This window comes from Nycticebus coucang, chromosome 8 (genome assembly GCF_027406575.1).
Source record: "Nycticebus coucang isolate mNycCou1 chromosome 8, mNycCou1.pri, whole genome shotgun sequence".
NCBI classification, from domain to species: domain Eukaryota; kingdom Metazoa; phylum Chordata; class Mammalia; order Primates; family Lorisidae; genus Nycticebus; species Nycticebus coucang.
This window is the reverse complement of record NC_069787.1, coordinates 90,941,989-90,968,466: the sequence shown is the minus strand read 5'-3', so window position 1 is coordinate 90,968,466 and position 26,478 is coordinate 90,941,989. Positions and strand designations below refer to the sequence as shown.

Genomic DNA, 26,478 nt, shown 5'->3' with positions numbered 1-26,478 from the left:
ATTCATTCACAGATACTCACTCATTATCTACAACATGCCAGGTATGTTTTTTGTGCCTGGAGCACATCAGTGAACAAAATCAACAAAGACCCTGACTAGCTCATATTCCAGCAAGGGTTATATTGCTGCAGCTTATATGCCAGCAAGGGTTGACAGACAATCCTACAGTAAACACAGGTAAGTAAGTGAATATTAGTGTGTTACAAAGTGGTGTTTGCAATGGAAAAAAGTAAACAAAGAGTAGGACAAACGAGGAGGGAAATTTGCACTTTTATTAAATAGAGTAACCCTGAGAAGGTAAGACTTGAAGGAGGTGAGGAGTTGCGAGGCATCTGTCTGTGGGATTAGCATTTCAGGCAGAGCCCACAGTGAGTACAAAGGCCCTGAGGCAGGATGACAGCTGGCATGTTCAAGTACAGAGGAAAGGGCCAGTGTACCTGAAGCAGAGAGAGCAAGGGGGACAGAGTCAAAGAGGGAGGGGGGTCTGCATCACATAGGGCCTTGCTGGCCATTGGAAGGACTTTGGCTTCCAATCTCAGGGAAGCAGGATCCCAAAACTGAGTGTATAGCAGAAGAGTGACTTACCGTAATCTGATTTACATTTGAGAAGGGATCACTCTGGTTGCCCTGAGGGGGATAGATGGTGGAGGAACAAGGACAAAAGTGAGGAGACCAGTTAGGAGGGTGTTTTAGGGACCATGGTTCTTTGGATCAGGTGGTGGCAGAGAGGGCAGAGATGAGGGCAGATTCTGGATTTTGATGCTAACAGAATTTACTTAAAGGTTAGATGTGGTTGTGAGAGAATACGTCATGTATTAAACCTGTTCTTGGTGATCCTTGGATCATACTTGGATAAACACAGTACTGAGTTATGGGGCAGACCAAACAGGAAGCAGTAAAGAGCTGCTCTCTCCCAGGCTGTTGATGCCAGGGCACTGTCAAGTGTCTGGGCCACCTTCCTGGAGAACACCTTGGCTCTCAGGATGTACCAAAAGTTCAGGATTCTGTTTTCCCTTTAATTCAATAAGCCTGTGTCTGGGAATTTATTCTAAGTAAGTAGTAATTAGATGTGTAAAGATAAGGCTACTGGAATGTTCCTTGTATGCTGCTCAGAGCAGTGACATTTAGCAACAGTAAAAGAGAACTTGGGTAATCATGAATGGGTATTGAATTTTTGTCAAATGCTATTTTTGCATCAATTGGTAAGAGTGAGTGACTTGCCACAGCCACACCCTTCCTAAGATGCAGCTCTACCCTGTCCCTGTGACCCTGAGCTAATAACCTTGCTGCCTCTGGAATCACACAGTACAGAAGGGTTGCCGCTCAGCCTGGGTGGGCCCTTGAGATTTCTTTGTTCATGTCAAAATCAAGTTCATCTTCTAATCTGATCCTCACAGCAGTCATGAGGCAGGTTTGGTTGTCCCTGTTTTGCAGACGAGGAAACTGAGGCTTATGAGAGGGTGAGCCCTGCAGAAGATACGGAGTGAGGCAGGTCTATGGACTCCTCACCTCACTTCTTCACATCACACTTTGGGTGCTGCAGAAGAGCTCACTGTCTGTAAAACCTGGAAACTTGTGGAAGAGGCTTTTATCCACCTAGTGAGAGTTAGAACAGCAGACACAGCCCCAAGAAGGTTCTCTCCCCAAACCATCATACCAACTCTATCACTCGTGTATAGGGAAGAGTCTGGGGTATTGGCTTTCAGAAAAGGTCAGAGTGCTCATGTCGAGCTAATTAGATGAAAAGGGAACACGGGGAACCCGAAAGAGGAAGGGAAGAGAGAGCACGGACAGGTGAGCGACAGGGCGGCTTCAGGAGAGCAGCAGGGAGCTGAGCCTCAGCGCAGCTTCCTGTCCACGAGCACACAGAGCAGGTCAGCTCCGCAGAGGCAAGGATTGTCATATGTGTTTTTTACTGCTGTGTTTCAGATACCTAGAACCATGCTAGGCATGTAGAGAGTGCTCAGGAAACTTTCGTTGATGTGAGTTGTCCTGCCAAGAGCTTCTGAGGCCTCCGGGCCCCCTCTGAGCCACAGACGACCTGGCCACTGGATGCAGATACTCTTCCCAGTCAGTCAGTCCCCTCTGCAAGTCTTTTTTTTTTTTTTTAGGATCAAATTACCCCTCACAGTGGAAGAGATCGCCAACTTTGGGGAGGGCAACAGGGAGCTGTTTGTGAGGTCCAGCACCTACAGTCTGATCCCTATCACCGTGGCCGAGGCAGGCCTCACCATCAGCTGGGTCTTCTCCTCCGACCCCAAGAGCATCTCCTTCAGTGTGGTCTTCAAGGAGGCTGAGAACACGCCGCTGGATCAGTGCAAGGTGAGGCCAGGCTCCCTGCCTGTGGGCTTCTTACGCACACGTCAGGATGCTCAGGTAGGCCTCTCCCAGAGCAGGGAGGCAGCCATCTGCCCTCTGCTGGGAAGGTCGCACCTAGAATCTTCTGAGCTGTGTTATTCAGAGCAGGCAAAGCACCTAGGGCTCATCCAGCTTGGGGAAAGCAAGACCCAGAAGGTCAGGAGCTCTGTCTTGAAATGTCTGAGGTCACTCCTGTGTCAGGCAGGTGCAGTCTGTTCCCAGGATAGATTAGTGGGTGAAACTTAAAGGAACACAGATGTATCACTTAGTTTAAGGATCATTTTCTCAGAGAGCTGTGCAAGTAGGAATGTATCAGCTTGGGAGGTGGTGACCTCTTTGGCTCTGGTTATTAGCTTATGGTGTTCAGCTTCTCACTTACAAAGTATCAAAAGAGACAATTCTGGTGTCACTTGGGTGATCAAGCTTGAAATCTTGGTGGCAGATACCAGGTCTCCTAAGACATTCTGGGCATGGAATGTTGACAGCACCTGGACTGTAGTTCTCAATCTTGGTACACATTAGAAACTAGGTACCTACAGAGCTTTTAGAAATCCCACTCCTAAGGCTACCCCCTGACTATCAAATCAGAGTCTCTAGAGGTGGGACCCAAGCATCCCTAATTGATTCCAGTGAGCAGCCAAGGTTGAGAACCACCGAGCCAAAGTAGCAGGAGGGAGTGGAGCCAGAGCACAAGGACAAAGGTTGGTGGGGCCCCAGGGGTGGCTGACTCAGCACAGGACAAGGGGGAGGAAGCCCCTGCCGGGGGTCTGAACTCCATGCCTACGTCTCTGTGGGGGAACGTGCAGAGGCATAATGGAGGGGGAGCTGGTTGGAATGGAAACACAAGTGCCACTTGAATTGGTCTGAGTGGAAGGGATAGTGAGGGCAGTCAGACACGCTGGATTGGAATGGAAGGAAGAACCAAGGCTATGAATAAAGCTGAAGAAATCTCCACTTTGCAAGAAGAGCAAGGCTACGGACAGAGAAGAGCAATTTCATGTCTGGGCAGTAACATCCACTAGTGCGTCATGTATTTGGTCCCCTGAGTGCTGCCGATGTGTGAGGACGCACAGTGGGCCCCACATCACTGCCCTGCCCTGCTTCTGTCATCCCCATAGAGGGACGTGCACCCACTGGGGTTTGTCTCCTGCCATCCTGCCCTGTGAGATCTGCTCGTTACAGACATTGCTCTGTCATTGCTCTTCTTTTCAAAGTCACTCTTAAATGTAATTTTTCCCACGAACTGGCCTGGTTTATTGGGGTCTCATGTTTTTTGGTTTTTTTGGGTTTTTTTTTTTTGTAGAGACTCACTTTATGGCCCTCGGTAGAGTGCCATGGCATCACACAGTTCACAGCAACCTCCAACTGCTGGGCTTAAGCGATTCTCTTGCCTCAGCCTCCCGAGTAGCTGGGACTACAGGCGCCTACCACGATGCCCAGCTATTTTTTTTTTTTGGTTGCAGTTTGGCCAGGGCTGGGTTTGAACCCGCCGCCCTCGGTATATGGGGCCGGCGCCTTACCGACTGAGCCACAGGCGCCGCCCCTCATGTTCTTTTTTTTTTTTTTAATTAAATCATAGCTGTGTACATTAATGCGATCATGGGGCACCATACACTAGTTTCATAGACGGTTTGACACATTTTCATCACACTTGGTAACATAGCCTTCCTGGCATTTTCTTAGTTATCGTCCTAAGACATTTACATTCCACATTTACTAAGTTTCACATATACCCTTGTAAGATGCACCGCAGGTGTAATCCCATCAATCCCCCTCCCTCTGCCCACCTCCCCCCTCCCTCCCCTCCCTTTCCCCCGTCCCCCTATTCTTAGGTTATAACTGGGTTATAGCTTTCATGTGAAAGCCATAAATTAGTTTCATAGTACGGCTGAGTACATTGGATACTTTATCTTCCATTCTTGGGATACTTTACTAAGAAGAATATGCTCCAGCTCCATCCATATAAACATGAAAGAGGTAAAGTCTCCATCTTTCTTTAAGGCTGCATAATATTCCATGGTGTACATATACCACAATTTATTAATCCATTCGTGGATCAATGGGCACTTGGGCTTTTACCCTGATTAGCAATTATGAATAGGGCTGCAATAAACATTCTGGTACAAATATCTTTGTTGTGATGTGATTTTTGGTCTTCTGGGTATATGCCTAGTAGAGGAATTATAGGATTGAATGGCAGATCTATTTTTAGATCTCTAAGTGTTCTCCATACATCTTTCCAAAAGGAATGTATTAATTTGCATTCCTACCAACAGTGTAGAAGTGTTCCCTTTTCTCCACATCCACGCCAACATCTCTGGTCTTGGGATTTTGTGATATAGGCTAGTCTTACTGGAGTTAGATGATATCTCAAAGTAGTTTTGATTTTCATTTCTCTGAGGATTAAAAATGATGAGAATTTTTTCATATGTCTGTAGGCCGTGCGCCTGTCTTCTTCAGAGAAGTTTCTCTTCAAATCCCTTGCCCAGCCTGCAAAGGGATCACTTGTTCTTTTCTTGCTTATACGTTTGAGTTCTCTGTGGATTCTGGTTATTAAACCTTTGTCGGAGACATATCCTGCAAATATCTTCTCCCATTCTGAGGGCTGTTTTTTTGCTTTATTTACTGTGTTCTTGGCTGTGCAGAAGCTTTTTAGTTTGATCAGCTCCCAGTAGTGTATTTTTGAAGCTGCTTCAATTGCCCAGGGGGTCCTCCTCATAAAATACTTACCAGACCGATTTCTTCAAGGGTTTTCCCTGCACTCTCTTCTAGTATTTTTATAGTTTCATGTCTTAAGTTTAAATCTTTAATCTAGTGAGAGTCTGTCTTAGTTAATGGTGAAAGGTATGGGTCCAGTTTCAGTCTTGTACAGGTTGCCAGCCAGTTCACCCAGCACCATTTGTTAAATAGGGAATCTTTTCCCCCACTGAATGTTTGTAACTGGCTTGTCAAAGATCAAATAACGGTAAGTAGCTGGATTCATCTCTTGGTTCTCTATTCTGTTCCAGACATCTACTTCTCTGTTTTTGTGCCAGTAACCATGCTGTTTTGATCACTATTGATTTGTAGTATAGTCTGAGGTCTGGTAGTGTGATTCCTCCTGCTTTGTTTTTATTTCTGAGTAATGTCTTGGCTATTCGAGGTTTTTTCTGATTCCATATAAAACGAAGTATTGTTTTTTCAAGATCTTTAAAGTATGACAGTGGAGCTTTAATAGGGATTGCATTATTTGTTTTGGGTAGTATGAACATTTTAACGATGTTGATTCTTTGGGTATTGCTTTGGGTAGTATGAACATTTTAACAATGTTGATTCTTCACAGCCATGAGCATGATATGTTTTTTCATTTGTTAACATTTTCAGCTATTTCTTTTCTTAGAGTTTCATAGTTCTCTCTATAGAGATCTTTCACATCCTTTGTTAGATAAACTCCCAAATATTTCATCTTCTTTGGCACTATTGTGAATGGGATAGAGTCCTTAACTGTTTTTTCAACTTGACTGTTATTGGTATATATAAAGGCTACTGATTTATGAATGTTGATTTTGTAACCTGAGACGCTGCTATATTCCTTGATCACTTCTAAGAGTTTTTGAGTAGAATCCCTAGTGTTTCCAGATATACAACCATATCATCTGCAAAGAGCGAAAGTTTGATCTCTTCTTCCCCTATATGGATACCCTTAATTGCCTTTTCTTCCCTAATTGCGGTGGCTAAAACTTCCATTACAATGTTAAAGAGCAATGGAGACAATGAGCAGCCTTGTCTGGTTCCTGATCTGAGTGGAAATGATTTCAATTTAACTCCATTCAATATGATATTGGCTGTGGGTTTGCTGTAGATGGCCTCTATCAGTTTAAGAAATGTCCCTTCTATACCAATTTTCTTAAGTGTTCTGATCATGAAAGGATGCTGGATATTATCAAAAGCTTTTTCTGCATCAATTGAGAGAATCATATGGTCTTTGTTTTTTAATTTGTTTATGTGCTGAATTATACTTATAGATTTACATATATTGAACCAGCCTTGAGACCCTGGGATAAAACCGACTTGGTCATGATGTATAATTTGTTTGATGTGTTGCTGGATTCTGTTTGTTAGGATCTTGTTGAATATTTTTGCATCTATATTCATTAATGATTTTGGTCTATAATTTTCTTTTCTTGTTGGGTCTTTTCCTGGTTTGGGGATCAGGGTGATGTTTGCTTCATAGAACGTGTTGGGTAGTCTTCCTTCTTTTTCTACCTTTTGGAACAGGTTGAATAATATAGGTACTAATTCCTCTTTAAAGGTTTGGTAGAATTCTGACGTGCAGCCATCTGGTCCCGAGATTTTCTTTTTAGGGAGATTTTGTGTGGTTGATGCTATTTCAGAACTTGATATGGGCCTGTTCAACATTTCCACTTGATTCTGGCTAAGTCTTGGAAGGTGACGTGCTTCCAAGTATTGCTCAATTTCCTTCAGGTTTTTATATTTCTGAGAATAAAGTTTCTTGTAATATTCATTAAGGATTTTTTTAATTTCTAAGGAATCTGTTATTTCATCTTTGTCATTTCTGATTGATGAGATTAGAGATTTTATTCTTTTTTTCCTGATTAGGTTGGCCAAAGGTTTATCTATTTTATTGACCTTTTCAAAAAACCAACTTTTTGATTTATTGATCTGTTGTTTAATTCTTTTGTTTTCGATTTCATTTAATTCTGCTCTAATTTTGGTTATTTCTTTTCTTCTACTGCGTTTGGGGTTGGAATGTTCTTCCTTTTCCAGTTGCTTGAGATGTCCCATTAAGTTGTTAACTTCCTCTCTTTCCATTCTCTTGATGAAGGCTTGCAGTGCTATAAATTTCCCTCTTAGGACTGCCTTTGCGGTATCCCAGAGGTTCTGATAATTCGTGTCTTCATTGTCATTTTGTTCCAAACATTTGGCAATTGCCTTCTTAATCTCATCTCTGACCCAGCTATCATTCACCATAAGGTTATTTAACTTCCGTGTTTTTGTATGAGTATGCAGATTTCTGTTGTTACTCAACTCAACTTTTATTCCATGGTGGTCCGAGAAGATGCAAGGAATAATTTCTATTCCTTTAAATTTACTGAGGTTAGAGTTGTGACCTAAGATGTGATCGATTTTGGAGTATGTTCCGTGGGCTGATGAGAAGTATGTGTATTCAGTTTTGTTGGGATGAAATGTTCTGTCGATGTCTGCTAAATCCAAACGTCGGATGGCTAGGTTTAAATCTAAAATTTCTTTGCTCAGCTTCTTATTGGAGGATCAATCCAACACTGCCAAAGGAGTGTTGAAATCTCCGACTATTATGGAGCTGGAGGAAATCAAGTTGCTCATGTCTGTTAGAGTTTCTCTTATAAATGGAGGTGCATTCTGGTTGGGTGCATAGATATTAATAATTGAAATCTCATCATATTGAGTATTACCCTTAACAAATATGAAGTGATCATTCTTATCCTTCCTTTTGTTGGTTTAAAGCCTATCGTATCTGCGAATAGAATTGTAACACCTGCTTTTTTCTGATTTCCATTTGCCTGAAATATGGACGACCTTCCTTTCACCCTGAGTCTATATTTGTCTTTCAAGGTAAGATGTGACTCTTGTATGCACAAAATATCTGGCTGGAGTTTTTGTATCCAGTCCACTAACCTGTGACTCTTTAGAGGACAGTTTAAGCCATTCACATTAATGGAGAATATTGATAAGTCTGGTAAAAATTTGGGTATCAAGTTTTTCAAAAGTCCAGTGGACATTTTTAATCCTTTTGCCAGTGTGGAAGTTGGAGTTTGATCAAAAGTTTTTGAGTGAGTTTACTTTTGTGGTAGAGGATTGGGTTTGGTCATTATGGAGGATAGGTCTGAGAATATCCTGAAGAGCTGGTTTGGTTATGGCAAATTTCTTCAACATATGAATGTCATTAAAGTATTTAATTTCTCCAGCATAAATGAAACTCATTTTAGCTGGATACAGGATCCGGGGTTGAAAGTTATTTTGTTTTAGGAGATGAAAAGTCGATGACCACCCTCTTCTGGCTTGAAAAGTTTCAGCAGAGAGATCTGCAGTCATTCTAATATTCTTCCCTTTGTAGGTAATGGCTTTCTTCCATCTGGCTGCTTTGAGAATTTTCTCCTTCATATTAACTTTAGTGAAGTTAATTATGATATGCCTGGGGGATGTCTTAGTGGGGTTGAGTCGTGCTGGGGTTCTGAAGCTGTCTGCTATCTGAATTTCAGAATCTCTAGGCATGTCTGGAAAATTCTCTTTCATAATTTTATGGAGAAGGGCCTCTGTATCTGGCGAGGCCACTTTATCGGTTTCAGAAATTCCAATGAGTCGGATATTAGCCTTCTTCGAATTATCCCAGAGCTCTCTGAGAGAATGATCTGTTTTTGCTCTCCATTTCTCTTCCTCTTTGAGAGTTTGGGAGCGTTCAAAGGCTTTGTCTTCAATGTCAAAAATCCTTTCTTCTGCTTGCTCCACTCTGTTACTGAGGGATTCTACTGTATTTTTCAGATCTTTGAGGGCTGCAAGTTCTTGCTTCAGTGTGTCTAAGTCTTTGGTGGTTTTGTCTTTAAATTTGTTAAATTCTTGAGACAACTTTTGAATTTCTCCTCGAATTCCTAATTCCGACTTTTGAATTGCTGCTCGAAGTTCTAATTCCAAATTTTCCTCCAGTTTATTGATCTTGTTTGCAATCCAAATTCTGAATTCTATTTCTGACATCTCAGCCAGTTTTTTATGAATGGGATCTTCAATTACATCTGCCACATCTTTCCTTGCGGGGGTTGATCTATTCTGGTTATTCATGTTATCAGAGTTTTTCTGCTGATTCCGCCCCATGATTGTTTTGCTCCCTTTGATTTTTCCCCTGGAGCTTTGTCGAGGACCCGTACAGTGCTGTGGCCTGAGAAACTGGGGACCTGTTTGGTGTGGTGGGGCTAAGTGGTTCTGTCTTGTTTTCAGCTGGTTTCTGTTCGACCCTAGCGAAACAGTTACTCTTGTTTGAAGTCTCAGCTGTGGAGAAATACCAGCAATTAAGTCACCCCACCCACCACAGGCAACAATTGGAAAAGGAAAATTAAACCTTCCTACAACCACACACCCAGGGCACCACCTGAATAGTCCTCAGGTGATTGGCTCAATTCAAAAGGTCCAAATCAATTGTCTCAGTCAGCACCTATCTTGGGTGGGAGAGTTTACGAGGTCTCTGGTAACTAGATCACAGGGGTCTGGTGACTACTCTGATATGACTTACTCTAGTGCTGCGTGGAGTCAGGAGGCGCCACCCAGCAAGTAGATCAGTCTGGGAAGGTTGATGCGTCCTTCCCCACCTTGCACCTCTGTCACACCCAGTATCTGGTAGCCCTGCAGTTGGCTGACCCAGTTGCCTGTAGTGAACAGATACTCCAGGGGGTTGCACCTGCCTGAATCACAAGGAAATCTGCCAGGCCTCTGCGCTCTGCCTCTATCTAGCAGGAGGAGGTGAGGCCTGACAGCCCCTGGTGCTTGGTGAAGGTTGGGGGGTGTTCACTCAGGTCAGCCCTGCCCCTGATCGATGTTACTGACAGAACTGAACAGAACTGCTAAATTCCCCTGCAGAAGAGAAGCTGTTTTGAGTTCCAAAGCCCTGTCTTTGCTCCTGTAGGTTTGTATTAGGTTACCTGTCAGTTCTATCCTGCCACCTTCCTTTGTCTATAGGCTGACGATCCCCTGAGGGCCAGGTGCATCTTAGGCTCAGTAAAGCGGTCCTTTGAGTCAGCCCAGCCCTGGGAGTTTCCTGGGTCTGTTAGTCAGTACCGCCTCAGGCAAATCCTTTACTCACGGGTTGTTGCTGGCCTCCTCTGGTTGCCCAGGGAGACAGGGAGTGTGGCTTCAGAATATCCATGAGTGAGCCATATTTCTGCTAAAAGACAGCTCCGAGCCTCAGGGAACTGCTGCTCTGGTGTGGTTCCCTCTCAGCCGACCATCCTCTCCTCGCTCCCGTGCCCCAGAGTCAGCACTGACCAGCTGCAGTTTAGGGACTGTCCACACCCCTCAAAAAATCACCCAAGAATCTGAACTCCTGGAGGACAGGCCTCCAGACATCAGAGTGAGAGTGGAGGGGAGTTCTGGGAGCTCAGAGTTGCAGGTAGAGAATATATACAGTTTTAATACAGTTTTATGCCTGGCAGGAGAATGCCTTGGTACCCTAGTAGGGGAGGTAGGTCCAGTTTTTAGAGGGTCTCTCCTGTGGAGTGTAGTGGGAGGACCTTTGAACTCTGCCTGTTTGTTTGTGGGGCACTCCGAGCCATTCTCATGGGGGAGGGGGCTCCTGTCCGCTTGGTGATGGATTTCGTACCTTTTGTTTGTATCCTCGTGGTCGCAGCTCACTTCAGTGGGGTCGATGTGCGTTCTTCAACCTTCTCTCTTGGTGCAGCTCAAATCCACCAGATTACTTGCTAAATTTCTGTCCTTTAACTCTCCTTCTGGATGGGAGCCTCTGTGGAAAGCTGGCTTCAGTCAGCCATCTTGTCTCCACCACCATCCCCTCCCCCGGGTCTCATGTTCTTAAAACTATTCTTCTCTGCCCTCTTTCCCTTTGGGGCTTGCAGCCAGTGCCTCACACCTAGGTCAGGAGCCCTTCCTTCTGGAGCAGTTCTGAGCCTCTACTCAGGAGACCATGGCACCTGTGGTCTGAGGCTCAGCCACGTGACCATCTGAGAAGGGTGGATTTGGATTCAGTCCCTGCTGACTGTGCACAGGGAGGGTATTGTTTTCACTCTTTGAAGCAAGTGTTAGCCCCACTTTACAACTGAGAAAACGGAGATACAGAGTGACAGTCACATGGCAGTTTGGCCAATACCAAGAACTTCCCACAGTGCCTTTGCCACTGTCCTTCATGATCCCCAGGCCTACGAAGTGCCTCACGTGGTGCTGGCCCAAGTAAGACATTGGTGAATGTCTGTGACAAGGGAAGAGGGAAGTGATAAAATCAGGGGATGCAAGCTTTGCTGTTCCAGCTCCACACACATGGCTGGGCTGGGCCTCTCCTCTTTGCTAGTCATTCACCCTCCAGGTCCACTTGAGCCTGGGATTCCTGTATGGTTCTACCAAGAATCAGGAGCCTGGAGACCTGGAGCCTTCCTCCTGTCTTCCAGGGGACCCTCTAGGGTTTGTAACTACCACTGTCTTTCCTGATCTGGACACCAGGGGGCAGAAGGGGCCTATGTCAGAGATGCTTAGGTGCTCCTTCCAGTTCCCCAGCCCACTATCACCAGCCAATGATGGGGAGGGAGGCTGTTACCTCTGCCTGAGGTACCTGAGCCTGTTTCCAGGCACACATCCTCTTCATCCCTCCCAAGTACTGTGCTCCCTGGACCAGCCAGAGCCTCACAGGAAACGATGGGTGCAATGCACACTGCAGCACTTGGGTTTCATGACTGTGGAGATGTAGACACAAGGGGCTGTGTTGGGTACTACAGTCCTGACAGCCATTTGCTGACATGCTGTGTGTGGGCTCTGTAGGGCCTGCTGGGGAGTGAGATGAAGGGACATGGGATCCACATTTGAGGAGCTCACAGTGTTGGAGAAAGATCTGAGTAGACAGACACCTGTAACTCCAGGTAGCGTGTGTCATGATAGGGAGGAGAGAGCACTGAGGGTACACTTGGGAAGGATAGTGATTGGGGAAGAATACCTTAGGCCAGTAATGAAGCCCACATTGGAAGGAACATGGGGAAGCAGTTGTGAGGCCATGTGGTCAGAGGAGAAGCAACCAGACAGGCAGAGCTGCCCAGCAGCAGGCCAGCTCCATCACTGGGGTACCTGCTTGACACCCCACTCTGGGCCACCTTCTGTCCAGAGCAGCTTCCTCTATAGGGTCATAGACTCACCCAGGGCGGGTATCTGGTGAAAAAAACAGTAAACTAAGGACTCGAGGCCACCTGTGTGCAGATTGCTGGCCTGAAACCTGGGGATAAATCAGAGAATCAGACCCTACCCTCTCTGTGCACAGGAACCATCTTTGGTCAGAGAAATTCACGCAGAGAGAATCATAGGAGAAACCAGGACCAAGAACAAGGTGTACAGGGCAGGCATACAGGTATCACTGCATACACAGCGGGTGTTTCTTTCCAGCAGCTCTTTCTATATATCTTTGCTTCAGTGGCCAACACCAGGCTTAGAATTGTTAGGTTAGGGACCATAGGAACGGACCCAACTCTTCAGTCTCTCAGGCTTCTTAGTCCCTGGAAGAATTAGAATGTTATAGAACATTAATGGAACTAAATGAGATACTGTGTACACAGAGGGGCACCAAACCCACATGTAGCAGATCCTCAGCAGGGCTCTGCACATGTCTTTGTCTCCCTAGGCTTGTTTGGTGCTGTCCTGATCCCCCCACGTCCCCAGCTTCAAACCCCAGCAAAGGCACTGTCACATCAGGAGCACACTGCTCACTCTCCTTCCTGCACCTCTGCCCTCATGAGTCCTCTCTTGAGTTCTCTTTGACCAATATATTTAAGTTTGTTATTTAGTTTCCAAATGTTTTGGAATTTACCAGAGATCTGCTATTTATTTCTAATTTAATTCCATGTAGTCAAAGAACATTCTTTGTATAATCCTCTTAAGTTTGAGGGTAGGGGAATTTTTTTTATAGCCTAGAATGTGGCCTGCCTGGTTAAATGTTCCAAACTGACTTGAAAAGGGTATGTGATCTACTGTTGTGGGGGGAGTATCCTATAGATGTCGGTGAGGTCAGGTCACTTGACAGTGTTGGTCAAGTCTGTTTCCTCACTGAGTTCCTGTCCACTTATTCCATCAGTTACTGAGAGAGCAGTATTAAAATCTCCAACTATAATTATGAAGTCTATTTCTGCTTATAATTCTACTTTTTGAAGCTCTGTCATTAGGAGCATAAATGTTTACAATTGTTACATCCTTTCAATGGGTCATTATCCTTATCATCCTTATCATGAAATTACCCTGGTAATATTCTTTGATATAAAATGTACTTTGATATTAGAACATTAACTGCCATGTGAATTATAACTCATGCAAGTTTTGAGCCCAAGGCCTTGTGAAGTGTATGTAAGTCACATGTCCTCTTTACCTGGGGAGCTGTGTGGTGCACAGGCAACTGACACGTACGCTGTCACACAATAGATGGCCCCATAGGCAAAACTCTGCAGTTGGTTCGTGAAAATCTTTGTTGTTGATGTTCTTATTGTTACAATTAATATTGGCAACTTAATCCTAAAAACATGGATTAAATGAATAGAAGTCAACAAATTTCATTTTTCTACTTATGTTTACCTTTAAATTCCACTTAAGATTGACAAGTTCAGAAAAACATTCTAGCATTATAAACTATTTTTCAAGTCTTCACATTACTTTTCACATAACTAATTTTCAAATTTTTTTTTTTTTTTTGTAGAGACAGAGTCTCACTTTACTGCCCTTGGTAGAGTGCCGTGGCGTCACACGGCTCACAGCAACCTCTAACTCTTGGGCTTACGCGATTCTCTTGCCTCAGCCTCCCCAGCAGCTGGGACTACAGGCGCCCGCCACAACGCCCGGCTATTTTTTTGTTGCAGTTTGGCTGGGGCTGGGTTTGAACCCGCCACCCTCAGCATATGGGGCCGGCGCCCTACTCACTGAGCCACAGGCGCTGCCTAATTTTCAAATTTTTATATTACCTTTTTATTGGTGTATGTTTTAAGAAAAAGCACCCCCCATGAAAGTACACATTACATTTGCTGTGTTCCCATGGTGTTTCCGTGTCTTCGTGGCACACTCACATCCCTTCTCTGCTCACACTTCTCCATCGCACACAGTGTGTCGTCTCCTGGCAGAGCCCAGGTTTGTGAGAGAACAAGCCCCAGGTGCAGACTGAGGGCTGGCCCTGCCAAGGGTTTCATCTGTCCAGAGCAGTTGTAGGCAAACTTGTTCTTTAAATTTTGCGATCAAGATCTTATTTTTGTTCAGGACTCTACATGTACAGAACAAGCGAGTTCACTAACACTGATCCTGTGATTAACTCTATTGCTAATATTCTGAACCACTTTATACCACGTCTCAAAGAACATGAATTTGACCTCAGTTGATCTGGGAAGTCAGTGAACGCCTTTGAATTATAGTCTACAATCGTGTAGTTGGTTTTCCTACACCTTTTCTTGTTTCAGCTGCTTGAGTATCTTCACCATGCAGAGTACTTAGCATCAGTACCTCTCTCTCGTTTGAGGATGGCGACGACTCCCATGTCACTTTCTCAAGCATTTACCTCTTTCCTACATCTGGTAGGTTCAGTCTCCTGTTCTTAGTGTTCCCACTAAATACGTAGAGTGCTCAAGGAGTTGACGAGCTCCATGGATGCTGGTGTGGTGGCTGTCAGTGTATAAAACACATCAGCTATCTAGGAAACCTCTTAGCTTCTGACAATAAGCTTCCATATAACAGCTGTAACCATCTTTTAGGCTTGTTTTTATGAACTGTGCAGAACACCAACGTCCACAAAATGGCACCATTGTTGCATCAATATGTATTTCCTTACCTGGAACTATGATAAACTGAAACCTTTCAAGAAGACAATCAAGAAGCATCTGAATCTTGAAGAAACGGTCACCAGGAGGACATTCTTCCTTGTTAGAGAAATGCTACATTCTCAGAAGCATTTAGACTAAGCGATTGTGTAATAAACTTTTTCACTGAATTGTCATATAGAACATTTTCAGTCAAAAAGTGTGGAAGTCTTGGCTTCTTACTAAAACCATACTCCGCCAAATCATTCCATTTCTTGGGAAGTAATATCAAACCCCTTTTTCAGTCAGGAGTAGGGTTTGAAGTCTAACTTATATAGATCCTACTTTCCTTCACCAAGTAGTCAATAACGTCACTATGAAGAATCTGAAAAAATTATGAGGTGTTTTTTCACAGAGATTTATGGAAATTTTGGTTAGAACACCAGGTTACTTTGATTTGTTCAAAGTCAAACGTCTTTATATTACTTCCTGACACTGGACCCCAAGTTAAGGTCAATACAGATTCTTCAGAAATATCTGATGGAGAATCACTTTCACTGAAATTGGCTACAACTGCTTCGATTGTTTCAGTAATAGATTTTGAACAACCTTCCCCTCTGGAAAGATCTGTATGTAACCACCTTCTTCTAGTTTTTCTTAGTGGGCTGGCAACTATCAGAACTATCACCACTATGTTTACTATGATAGTACTCCTCTGAATCATCACTAAATAGGTCAACATCTTCATCACTCAGATCCAAAACTTCATGAGTTATATATAATTCACACACAGAAACAATTAAAAATAACATTTTTCATTAAATTAGAAAGGATTATTTTGTTTTTGAAGTTTTTATTCTGTTTTCATAATAAAACACCATACCCCAAAGAAAAACATTTGTTTCTAGTGTGGCAGTCTGTGTGTTAATATAGTCACCCCCATCCCTTTGTCTGGTGGAGTAGCACACAATCTGTTTGCGTTCTTTTACTTTTTCTCTATTTGTATTTAAATTTTACTTCTCATAGGCATGATAGGGTTGGGTATTGCTTTTATCCCATCTAATAATCTCTGCTTTTTCATTGAGATTTTGAAACTTTTTTTTTGTTTTGGAGACAGAGTCTGACTATGTCATCCTCAGTAGAGTACCGTGGCATCACAGCTCACAGCAACCTCCAACTCCTGGGCTGAAGTGATTCTCTTGCCTCAGCCTCCCAAGCAGCTGGGACCACAGGCACCCGCCATAATACCCAGCCATTTTTTTGTTGGAGTTGTCATTGATGTTAAGCTGGCCAAGGCCGGGTTCGAGCCTGCCAGCCTGGGTGTATGTATGTGGCTGGCGCCCTACCCACTGAGCTACGGGTGCTGCCAAGATTTTGAGACTGTTTGTACATAACAGTCTTCTTGCTATTTGTTTTCTCTTTGTCCCATCTGGTTTTTGCTCCCTTTTCCTCTGAAAGCTAGGACAGTCTCTCAGGGGTCACTGTCCTTCATTGCTTGATGTCCGATCTTCCATCTTTTGAAACCTGTCTTTTTGTATGTTTTGTCTGTTTTTTGGTTGTTTCTTGGGAGGTTAAATCCTTGTTGTCCTCCCTTGCCTTTGAATATGTTACCCCCAACTGCCTGAACCGCCAGACCCCCCTCTAACTGGCTAAATTGTCCAAGCTTGGCACCGCCTCTTCCAGGAAGGCTTCCCTGATGCTCAGCCTTCTCCCCCTCCCACCCATGGGCTGCTTTAGGCACCTCTTGACAGCTGTCCCCTCATGGCACATTCACGCCGGCATAACTGAATGTTTAACTCTGCCATCTACGCTGAGGACCGGAGCCCTTTGTGAGAATTTACTTCACTTTGGAAATTTTGTGGCCAGGATGTAGGGTTTTAAGAAATATGCAGTTATATTCAAATTTGAGTTGAAAAGTAATCACATCTTTGTAAGTACTCTGGACTCATTCATTTGTACAGGCTAACAAATGTTTAATAGGAAAAGATAAAAATCAAATTTAACAAAAATTGTATTTTTAATAAAGGTGCGACACTGACTTTGTAAAGAATTAAAATGTGCACTTTACCACATTAGGAGCTCAATATTGCTAAAATGTTACTGTTGTCCATAGAGCTCTCTGGTCTGTTAACCATTACATGTGGTCAGTCCTAAATGGAAGGCTTGGGGACACTTTATGACACACATCCTCTTGGTGCTTGGTACTGCTAAAGAAAAAAAAAAAGCTGGAATTTGGGTTGACTTTGTCTTTTCTCCTGTCACATCTTCAGTTTTAAAATAAGGCCTGTGTCTTTAGCTGGTAAGCAGTTTGAAGCTTCTGTCCCTATGCAAAAGAGCTTGGCTATTCAAAGGCAGTCCCAGCTCTGGCCCTGTCCAGAACACACCATTTTGCAGACTTGGCCTCTAACAGCAAGGCCCTCGGAAAATAGCCTGAGAAAAATCAATGTATCCTGGGATGAATTTCTCATTCTGAGAGAAGGCAGAGAATAGATGGGAGTCTAAGGCTAAGGCTTGGAAAAAGGATAGGGTCCTGGGGCAAACAGACTGACCAGGGCTAGCCAGGAGTGGGGCTTGTGGCAGAGCCAAGTGAGAAGCCATGGTGGAGCTGAAGTGTTCATCCTGGAGGAGGGGGGGCCAGCAGCTCCATGCCAGAAAGACTGTCATCTGGAAGAAGGGCTCAGCATGTCCTGTGATCCTTAGGGGTAGCACTAGGAACAAGAGGACACAGCTGGACAGATGGCTCATACCTAGAATAAGCCCACTTCCTGAAGCCGGAGAGAGGCTGCTCCTCCAGGTGGTGGTGCGTTCCCTGCATTCTAGCAGTGGCTGTGGTCAAGGCAGGCAGGTGACTGCTCCCCAAGAGTGCTGTCTAGCTCCTGATTCTGGATGAAGCTCAGACCCACAACTTATCAGCAAACCGAAGGTGTATGGATGGCACCCTGCCTCTTCTGGGGGCTGGTCCCAGCACCAGCCCAGCTCAGCTATGACCTCAGACAGAGCACTCAGGCTCCCTGGCCTCAGTCTCCTCCCCCAAAATAAAGGGTCTGCCTAGAGGATCAAGGAGCCCTCTCAGCCTCTGTGACATTTTTATTATCTTCTTTGCCTCCCAGGTTCTCATTCCCACGACCCGGTGTAATTCCCACAAGGAGAACATCCAGGGCCAGCTCAAAGTCCGCACACCAGGCATCTACATGCTCATCTTCGACAACACCTTCTCAAGGTAGGGGCCACCTTATTCACCTGCCTCCAGGTGGGTCCACCTGTCTCCCATGCCTCTGTGCCACCTGCTCTCCAGAGATGGATATACAATACCAAGTATTTCATTGTCAGTTTTTAATAATTGTTCTTTGATTGTAAACCCCTCTACCATGGTGTTCCAGTGATTGTGATAGATTTTGTGCCATACAGGCTCCTGCTGACATGGTGTCAGCACATGCAGGGCATGTTAGACACTCTGCTCTCTTGGCTCACTCAGGTTCCACAGCCTCCCCTGGTAGGAAGAACTGCTTTTCTTCTCACTCACTGATGGGGGGACCAGAGGGGCAGAGGAGTGACACTCCCAAGTGACACAGCTTGTGGGGGAGCCAGATTTGAACCAGATGGTGCTCTTTGCCTTTTCTGATGCCAGATTTCTGCTTCCCTATCTGAGAAGGACTGAGTGAATGAATGAATGAGAAAGGGAGAAATGAAAGAAGGGAGGACAAAGCTTTGAGTTGAGCGGGGCCAAGACTGCCGGGTGAGGCCCTGGGGCTGTGTCAAGAGAGCAGCATGTGCTGTCTCCGAGAAGGACTCTGAGGGTGGCAGGGTGCAGCTTGGGGGATCAGGGAGGAGTTTGGGGAGGAACATGGGAATGTAGGAGGAAGGCCGGGAGGGAGTGGGAGAAAGGGTCGACATTGATTGAGCATCTGCCATGAGCCCGAGGCCAGGATGGTGAAGAGTATTGGACATCGGTCTCTTTTCGTGCTCTGGGCTTCAGCTTAATCCCTTTCATTGGGGTTGCCTCTCCGCAGAGACCTGCCTCATCTGTTTCAGCCACGTCCTCCCTGAGCAGACCCCTGGGCTAATGGTCACATCCCCTGACATGGGCTCTTGGCTTTTAGCAGAACCACTTGCCAGGGCATGTGGCTGAGAGCCATTACCCTAGAAGAGGTTGGGGGATGCACTTTCCTCCCTTGCCCCTGATGGAAATGAACACCCACCTCAAGTTAGCAGTTCTTCAGGGCCCAGTCTTGGCATGTCCAGAGAGCTATACTTAGAGCTCTCTGCAAGAGTGAGTGTGAGGCCCAGCCCCTCCCGGGTGGTAGGACAGGGCAGTGGTTAGGGAAATGGGTTGGGACAGCTAGGCAGGATCTCTGCTACTGCCTAATTCTGGATGAAGCTCAGACCCACGAGTTATCAACAAACAGAGTGTGTAAATGGCATCCTGCCTCTCCTGGGGACTGGTCCCAGCTGGGCCATGGGTGAGCCCTAGTTCCTTCCTCTGTGTGATGCAGCAAACATGGGCACTGCCTCACTGAGCCCCAGATGGTGCTCTTTGAACTGTGGACTGAAGAGAACCCAGGCGTGGTGTGGTGAGGCAGAGTAAGCCCCAAGTAAGTAGGTGGTAGTAAGGCTCCTACTTACCACTGACAGTGACCATGCATGGCACTGTGACAAACTCTAGCCTTGGCCCATTGAGGCCATCTCAAGGCCTATTTGAGATTTTCAAACCATGGATGGCAAAACTGATTAAGATACCCATGGAATGTGAATGGAATGTGTGCTGGCCTGTGCCCTGTGCCTCCTCCCATCACCTACTCCATCCATTCCACCCCACACACACACCGTGCAGTTTGACAGCCAGCGGCTTTGGAGCAGCCGGGAAAGCAGGCAGGAGGTTCACAGCCTGGGACTGAAAGACATTCCTCTAGCCAAGCCCAGGAAGGTCCAGAGTAAGTTCTAAGATACTGACCCTTGCAGGGAGAGAAGCTGCTAGACAGACAGGAAATGGGGATGAGGGCCCTGGAGAGCCACATGCTCTGTGAGGTGCCCAGACCTTCGAGCAGAGTTCTCCCTCCGGTGTTCCCGCACCCACACCCAACAGGGTGAGTACAGTAACCGCAGCGAGCCCATAGCAGCCACCTCCCTTTGGCTTTTAGCTCTTAGATTGATGCCTCCCCTTTCATTTCTCTTTCCCCAGGTTTGTCTCGAAAAAAGTGTTTTATCACTTGACGGTTGACAGGCCTGTGATCTACGATGGAAGCGATTTCCCGTAGCCTCACGCACCTGGATTTTAGTAGCTTCACGTCACCCATAGGAAACACTACTCTTCTTCACCTGTCACATAAAGGACTTAATAATAATAATAATAATAATAATAAAAGCAGCTGCTCCAAAGCTCTGGAAGAGAGACCCGGGCTGCTTCTCAGAGGCTGTGTTGCATAGGAGCACTGTATACCCAGCACTAAGCACCCAGCACTCTTAGCCCCTGTGGCTGTTAAGGGCTTGCCATTGTTTCCATTGATTAGAGACCCAGCTGTCCTCACACCCAAGGGTTGCTTTGCCAAAGGTTAAACACGCAGGAGACTATCAGCCTCTCCAGGGATGACAGTTGGTTACAGGCCTGTGGAGAGTTTTACAGGCCAGAGGTGAGCCTACCTCTGCCCCAGAATGCCCTGCTCTGGACCATGCAGGGCCCAGCATCCTGGTGACCATGAGCCAAGACCTCTGGCCTTGGGCTGTGAGGCCCTCAGCTACACCCAGGAAATAGAGGCCCAAGGCCAATGTTTGAGTCAAGCCCTGGGGTGCCCTCCTAAAATCTCAACAAGACTTCTCCTGTCGTGGCCCACTCCCTGACTATCCCAGTAGGTGGGGACTGCTCCAAGCTGAGCAGTGTTAGAGGAGCCTCTGAGTTGTGCTTTCCTCTGCACCCTTCAAACAAAGCCCTTCACAGGTCAGGCCTCGCCACAGCTTGAAGCATCACCCAAAGAATCAGAACTGAAGATAATCCAAGAAACAAAATGCGGCCCACTGAGGGTCTGCGGTGGCTGTGTGCGCCTCACAGCTAACACCCGAATACTGGCCGATGTCAACACCATGACCAGAAAGCAGAATTGTGCACTGGCTTGGGGCTCAGTCCTCAGCTGGTGGCCTGTCCTTGTTTATATAAATAAGAGCTTCTGCTTCACCTGCAGACATGTGTTTACTAATAAACAGGGTAAGAACCACTTTCAAAAACCGAGGCCTTCTTAACAGAAGTCTCTGGTAACTTAAGTACCACAGCAACTGAGTAAATAGTGGCATACGGAGGCATGACTGAGTCCTGGTCCCCAACAGCCCAGCTGCCACATCCCAGCAGCCCACAGGCCTAGTTCCCGCTGCTCAGCCTGCACTTTACAGCCACCAGGAGACACCTCCCCTTGAAGCAGAAGGATCCTGTTTCCTTTTCCTGGACAAAAATTAGAAAATTTTCTGTTTTCTGTAGTCCTTTTCTCCTACCACAGAGAGCCCATCTTTGATGGCCCCTTTGTCCCTTGTTCACAGAGCCAGCTGCCTACACTCAGACCCCAGGTACTTCCACAGGTGAGCAGAGAATCTGAGGAAAGGGTCCACTTTGGCCAGGGAGAGAGCACCATACAGGTTGTGTGAGGCTATGAGAGCTCAGCTATGCCTCCAGCTAGCCTGTGATCCAGATCCAGTCACACGGAGAGCTTCACTATAGCATTCATGACCCTAATCTGTCCCATTTTGAAGGCTGGGAATGGGTCACGGACTCCAGTAAATTCCAGCCCAGATCTCAAAAGCACTGCAAACCTGCAGCCACAGCCTCACCACCAGCAGAAAGGACTCTCATGGGGGCACAAGGAAAAAGAGATAAGTTGTGAAATGGACGCAGACCTTTAATTCCAACAGGAGAGTTGGACACTCCAGTGAGCTTAAGCAGGGCGTGAGGAATGGTGTACACAGAGCCTGTCAATGAGGCCCGGAGAAAAGCTGGACCTCTTGCATTCTATTTCCATGGAGCAGCTCTGTCATCTGGTCAAGGCCCTGACTGTGCTTAGCACTGGAACAAAGTGGCCAGGCCCCCAGAAACTGTCTAGCTTCATGTTTATCCTCACAGCCATGCCTCATAGCCTGGGATGATTCAAGAGCAAATTATCCTATCTTTGAATCTGTCATTTTGCAAAGGATAGTGAGAAGTCAGCTTGTTCAGTGTAAGAAAGAAACTAACAAAAGAGGACCCAGAGCAGTCCAGAATCTTTATTTTGAGTGCTTAGCTTTCCCAGGATACCCTGCAGACTCTGGCCAAGCTAATGGCCTTCTGCTGGCGTCATTGTCACCATGTGCAACGAGAACCACCACTCAGTGAGTAGCTGATGTATTTGGGGCCTGGGAAGGGCCTCAGATTCCATCAGAGATGCACTCTGAACATCTGTCACTCAGCACAGCAGGGGACCGATGCAGCTTAAAAATAATCTGGCTCTTGGAAACCACCCCAAAACCACTGTTCCAGGAGAGCTGGGGTTTTTTTGGTGCACCACCTCCAACAGTGACCACCCTGTACAAAAAAGACCTTTCTGCATCTGGAGACTGCCCAGTGCCCGGTGGTCACTTCCTGACTCTTTGGCTTTGCATATTTAATTTTTGTGCTGGATGGACATTTGTACTTTATTAGTTCGCTGTTCAAGCTTGAGATTGCTGTGCACTGTGCAGCTAGAGAATATCTTGGCCTATTTAAGTAAGGCTTTGATAAATAGCTTTATTCTTGTTCCTACCTTTACCAAGGATTAAGGACTGGGTACCTTTAAAAACTGCAAATAGCAATTGAAGAACCACTGCTGAGGGGGGTAGCCTGGCTAGACTGAATTACACTAGAAATCAGCAAGATTGGGATCCCAGATCACTATTTTCTTTAAAAAAAAAAACAGCCTCTTGATGGCCCAGCTCTCTGAATAACAGTCACATTTTAGTGTCAATACTGGCTGCCTTGTTCACCACTGCCACTAAAGCCACCCATCACCTTCACCCAAGAACACAGCCCATGTCTTATTGACAAACAAAGTGTGCGGGGGGCACAGTGGTATTTGTTCGCCAGGTCTCAGTAGACTCCACTGAGCACCTCTCACTCAAGCACACTGGACTCCTGAGCAGGCAGACACTCACAAGTGGGAATCTGGAACTGAAAACTGCACAGAGTTTGGCAAGTAGAAAGAAAAAGCCATATGATACAACTAGAAATAAAGGAGATGATGTTTCTGAATTTTGTCAATTGTCACCTACAGTGGTAAAGCTGTTCCAGGCCCAAATGAAAGGAAATCTCACTTGGGGTTGAAATCGCAGTCTGTATTTTATGGTTAGATGTCCACTGTTACAATTTTAGAGGAATTTCTTTTGTAAAAGTACACCTTGGCAATTCTACCTGTGAAAATTCTTTAGGCCAGGAAACCATCCTTGGCTCCAAGGTGTTGGGAATTAAAGCAGATGCCATCTGTGAAACATAAAACCAAGGATTATTGTCTAATACATGAAGACTGTTGAGATAACCATTAATGTTTACAAAACAATCAAAAAAGCGCTTCCTAGTGGAACCTTGGTAAGTTCTCATTTCACAGTGGTTCTTCCAAGGAAACAGGGAAGACTGAATTTACAATTCCCTTTGTCCTCTTAAGCACTTTTAAAAAATAAAGTATATCTTTAAATCAGGGGGCATCTCTGATAAAAAGACTTACTTAGAACCTTAGAACGTGTGTTATCCAGAGATGGCTCTGCCTCAGGTGGCTGCAGAGCAGCACCCAAGCCTCAGTTGGAAGGCTTAAAAATTGGAATTGCACTTTAATCCTCAATTCACGCGGCCTTATGGATTGGCAGGTCTGGGAACCCAATTCATTCTTATCTGCCAAAGAAGTACTTAGAAGCACATCGAATAGCACCCTGCCTGCACATGGGGGTGAGAAACTTTTGTATTCCAAAACATACTCTTTTATAGTATCTGCTGTGCCATTTGGAAATATTTTATTTTTTAACCTCAGGATTTAAATAAACACTATGACATTGAGAATAGCATTGTCTTTCATTCCTTTGGGACATAAGGTGAATGATGGAATTTGCCAGGACCCAAGTTAGGAGTTGAGCTACCCTGCTGGAATATAAAGCCTCTTTTATGGCAGCTTTTCAGAGGGGCTCCAGCCAGTAGATGTTCCAGGAATTGCCAAGTAGCCTGGCATTGAATACTTCGGGTCTGCTTTGAAGGTGGCCTTCAGGCCTGCCTGAGCCAATGCATCCTTCCATCCCACCCCCTGCCACGGAGTTCCTGCCCTCAGCTCAGAAGTCCCAGCTCTCCCACAGTACACAGAGTGCTCTGAGCAAAGAGCAGACTTGATTTGCTAGAATAATGGGGTAAGGGAGAAAGATCGTGGGCAGCCTGAGGCCACAATATGTCATGCAACACTGGGCAGAACTGCCAAGCCGAGATAGCTGGCACCCCAAGGTGCACTGCTTTTTTTGGGTCAGCAAAGAGCTCGAACCCAGGCCCAGAAGGGCAGGGCCCAGTCACTCCTGGACTGGTGCAGCGCACCCACACTCACCTCACATCCCTCATCCAGGATGACTGGGCTCTGTCACTCCACTACCCCAGGCCTCAAAGAACACCTCCCAGCATCCCCTCCCTCCACTGCCCCTGCCCCTGGGTTTTTCTCTGGCCTCTTCTTTGATCAGTTATTCAGGTGAGGAAGTGACGTTTTCTTTTTTTTTTATTGTTGGGGATTCATTGAGGGTACAATAAGCCAGTTACACTGATTGCAATTGTTAGGTAAAGTCCCTCTTGCAATCATGTCTTGCCCCCATAAAGTGTGACACACACTAAGGCCCCACCCTCCTCCCTCCATCCCTCTTTCTGCTTCCCCCCCCATAAACTTAATTGTCATTAATTGTCCTCATATCAAGATTGAGTACATAGGATTCATGCTTCTCCATTTTTGTGATGCGGAAGTGACGTTTTCTATAACTGTGTCTGGTTCTCTCTCAAGGGCAAGGGATGGTGTCATATTCATTTGTTCTCCATTCCCCTCCCCCCCACAGCATTGAGCAACATGCCAGACAGGAAAAGGCTCAAAAAATAACTGATGAAGCCCGGGTCAGTTCCAAGGCCGTGGGTCAACTAAACAATCAGTAATCCCATTGGCCAGCTAACTCTGCCAGGGATAGAAGCTTCTAGAGCATTGTCATTGCAGAGAAAGGAAAGGGAAGGCCTGTGGGAGAAGATTTGAGGAGGATGGATGCGAGCTGGTCCCTCAGTCCTGCCCCTGCACCTCCTCTCCTGTGAAAGACGCCCTTGAACCAAGCCTGTGGCTAGGGACCAGGTTGAAGTAATGGAAGATTGGTGTATCCAAGTGCCCCAGACAACACAGCCAAAGGATTTCTTTGTTAATACAACAGTCCTTGAGGCTTGGTGGCCACCTGGGCTGGGGGTGGGAACAAGATGCACAGAGATGGGATCTGGGGGCCTCCGAGTCAGAATCCTCCATCCCCCTCACCATGCCACTAACCACAGGGTGTCCCAGATGTCCCACGTCAGCCCCAGGATTCCCACGCCCCACATTTGATTCCAGGTCACCAAACCAGTCCAGAGTCAGAGGTGCCCCGCCCCCCTCTGCCACACGGCCAGGTGGGTGCTGAGGACAGAGAGACTCAGATGACTCAGACGGCTACTCACAGCAAGGTCAGCCCTTTCAGTTTGAAGATGCGTGGGAAAAATCTCTCACCACCCACACGTATCTGAAAAGCAAAGCAAATAAATGGTGAAACCTGTTGCCCAGAATGAGAAAACGGACTTTTTTTTGAGGCAGCGGTTAAAACTGAAGCCATGAAAAACCAGGGGAAAAGCATAGCTATTATGAAAGATGTTCAAAGTGGGTTAGGGTTGACAGAAAGGTCAGCTTTTACTTTTCCCACACCCGTGGGTTTCTGACGAAGGACGGTGAAGCTGAGCAGAAGTGTGCTGGCCGACCTCTGGTCTTTGATGTGTGTCCCTCCTGCCCCCGGCCCCGTCCTCCAAGCTCTGTGGGAGGACAGAGACCCATGTGGTTTCCTCACACCTCCCACTGTGCGCGCACTGAGGTTATCTCAAGAGTTGGCAGCCTAGTCTGAAGCCTGGAATGAATTAAGTGTTTTTAGCTAAAAAAAATAACAAAAAGAGGCCTCACCAAACCTGAAATGCAGGGGTGTCCTTAGCAAAAGGAAGGTTCATTTCCAGGCTAGGTTTGGCTTTGGGCCTGGAGGTCCACAGAATGATTGCGGAGAAAGTGATCCCAGGAAGGCCTCCCCAGCCTTCTGATGCTGGCTGAGCTACAGAGAAGAGAAGGAAACCATTTCCAGGAGGCCAGAACATCTATCTTCCAGGTCAGCGGGGCAGGGGGCAGGTGCTGTCTTCTTGGCATGAGAAAAGAACGCTGGTGAGGGAGAAGAGAGAGAGGGATAACAGCCAGACAGCCCAGGAGTGGTGAGAAGGGGAGGATACACTGCAAAGGCCTTTCCCGAGGTTGTGCATGGGTGCTGGACACAGGTCAGCTTAGCAGGAGCCATTTTTCTTGTCAGAAGAAAGGGACACTGGGAAGTGGCAGTGTCGGTGTGGCTGAACCAA

The 26,478-nt window shown here is 46.1% G+C and overlaps 1 protein-coding gene across 4 annotated transcripts in view; it reads left to right on the top strand.

Moving 5' to 3' along the window:
* Nucleotides 1–20,195, top strand: part of FYCO1 (FYVE and coiled-coil domain autophagy adaptor 1) — a 103,735-nt gene extending 83,540 nt beyond the window's left edge. For all 4 annotated transcript variants that reach the window (XM_053599601.1, XM_053599602.1, XM_053599604.1 and 1 more), the window contains 3 exons: nt 2,112–2,322; nt 17,972–18,081; nt 20,041–20,195. In XM_053599601.1, coding sequence (XP_053455576.1) covers nt 2,112–2,322; nt 17,972–18,081; nt 20,041–20,116 — 397 coding nt within the window. In that variant the 3' untranslated portion in view covers nt 20,117–20,195. The remainder of the gene's footprint in view (nt 1–2,111; nt 2,323–17,971; nt 18,082–20,040) is intronic.
* The last annotated feature ends 6,283 nt before the right edge of the window (nt 20,196–26,478 follow it).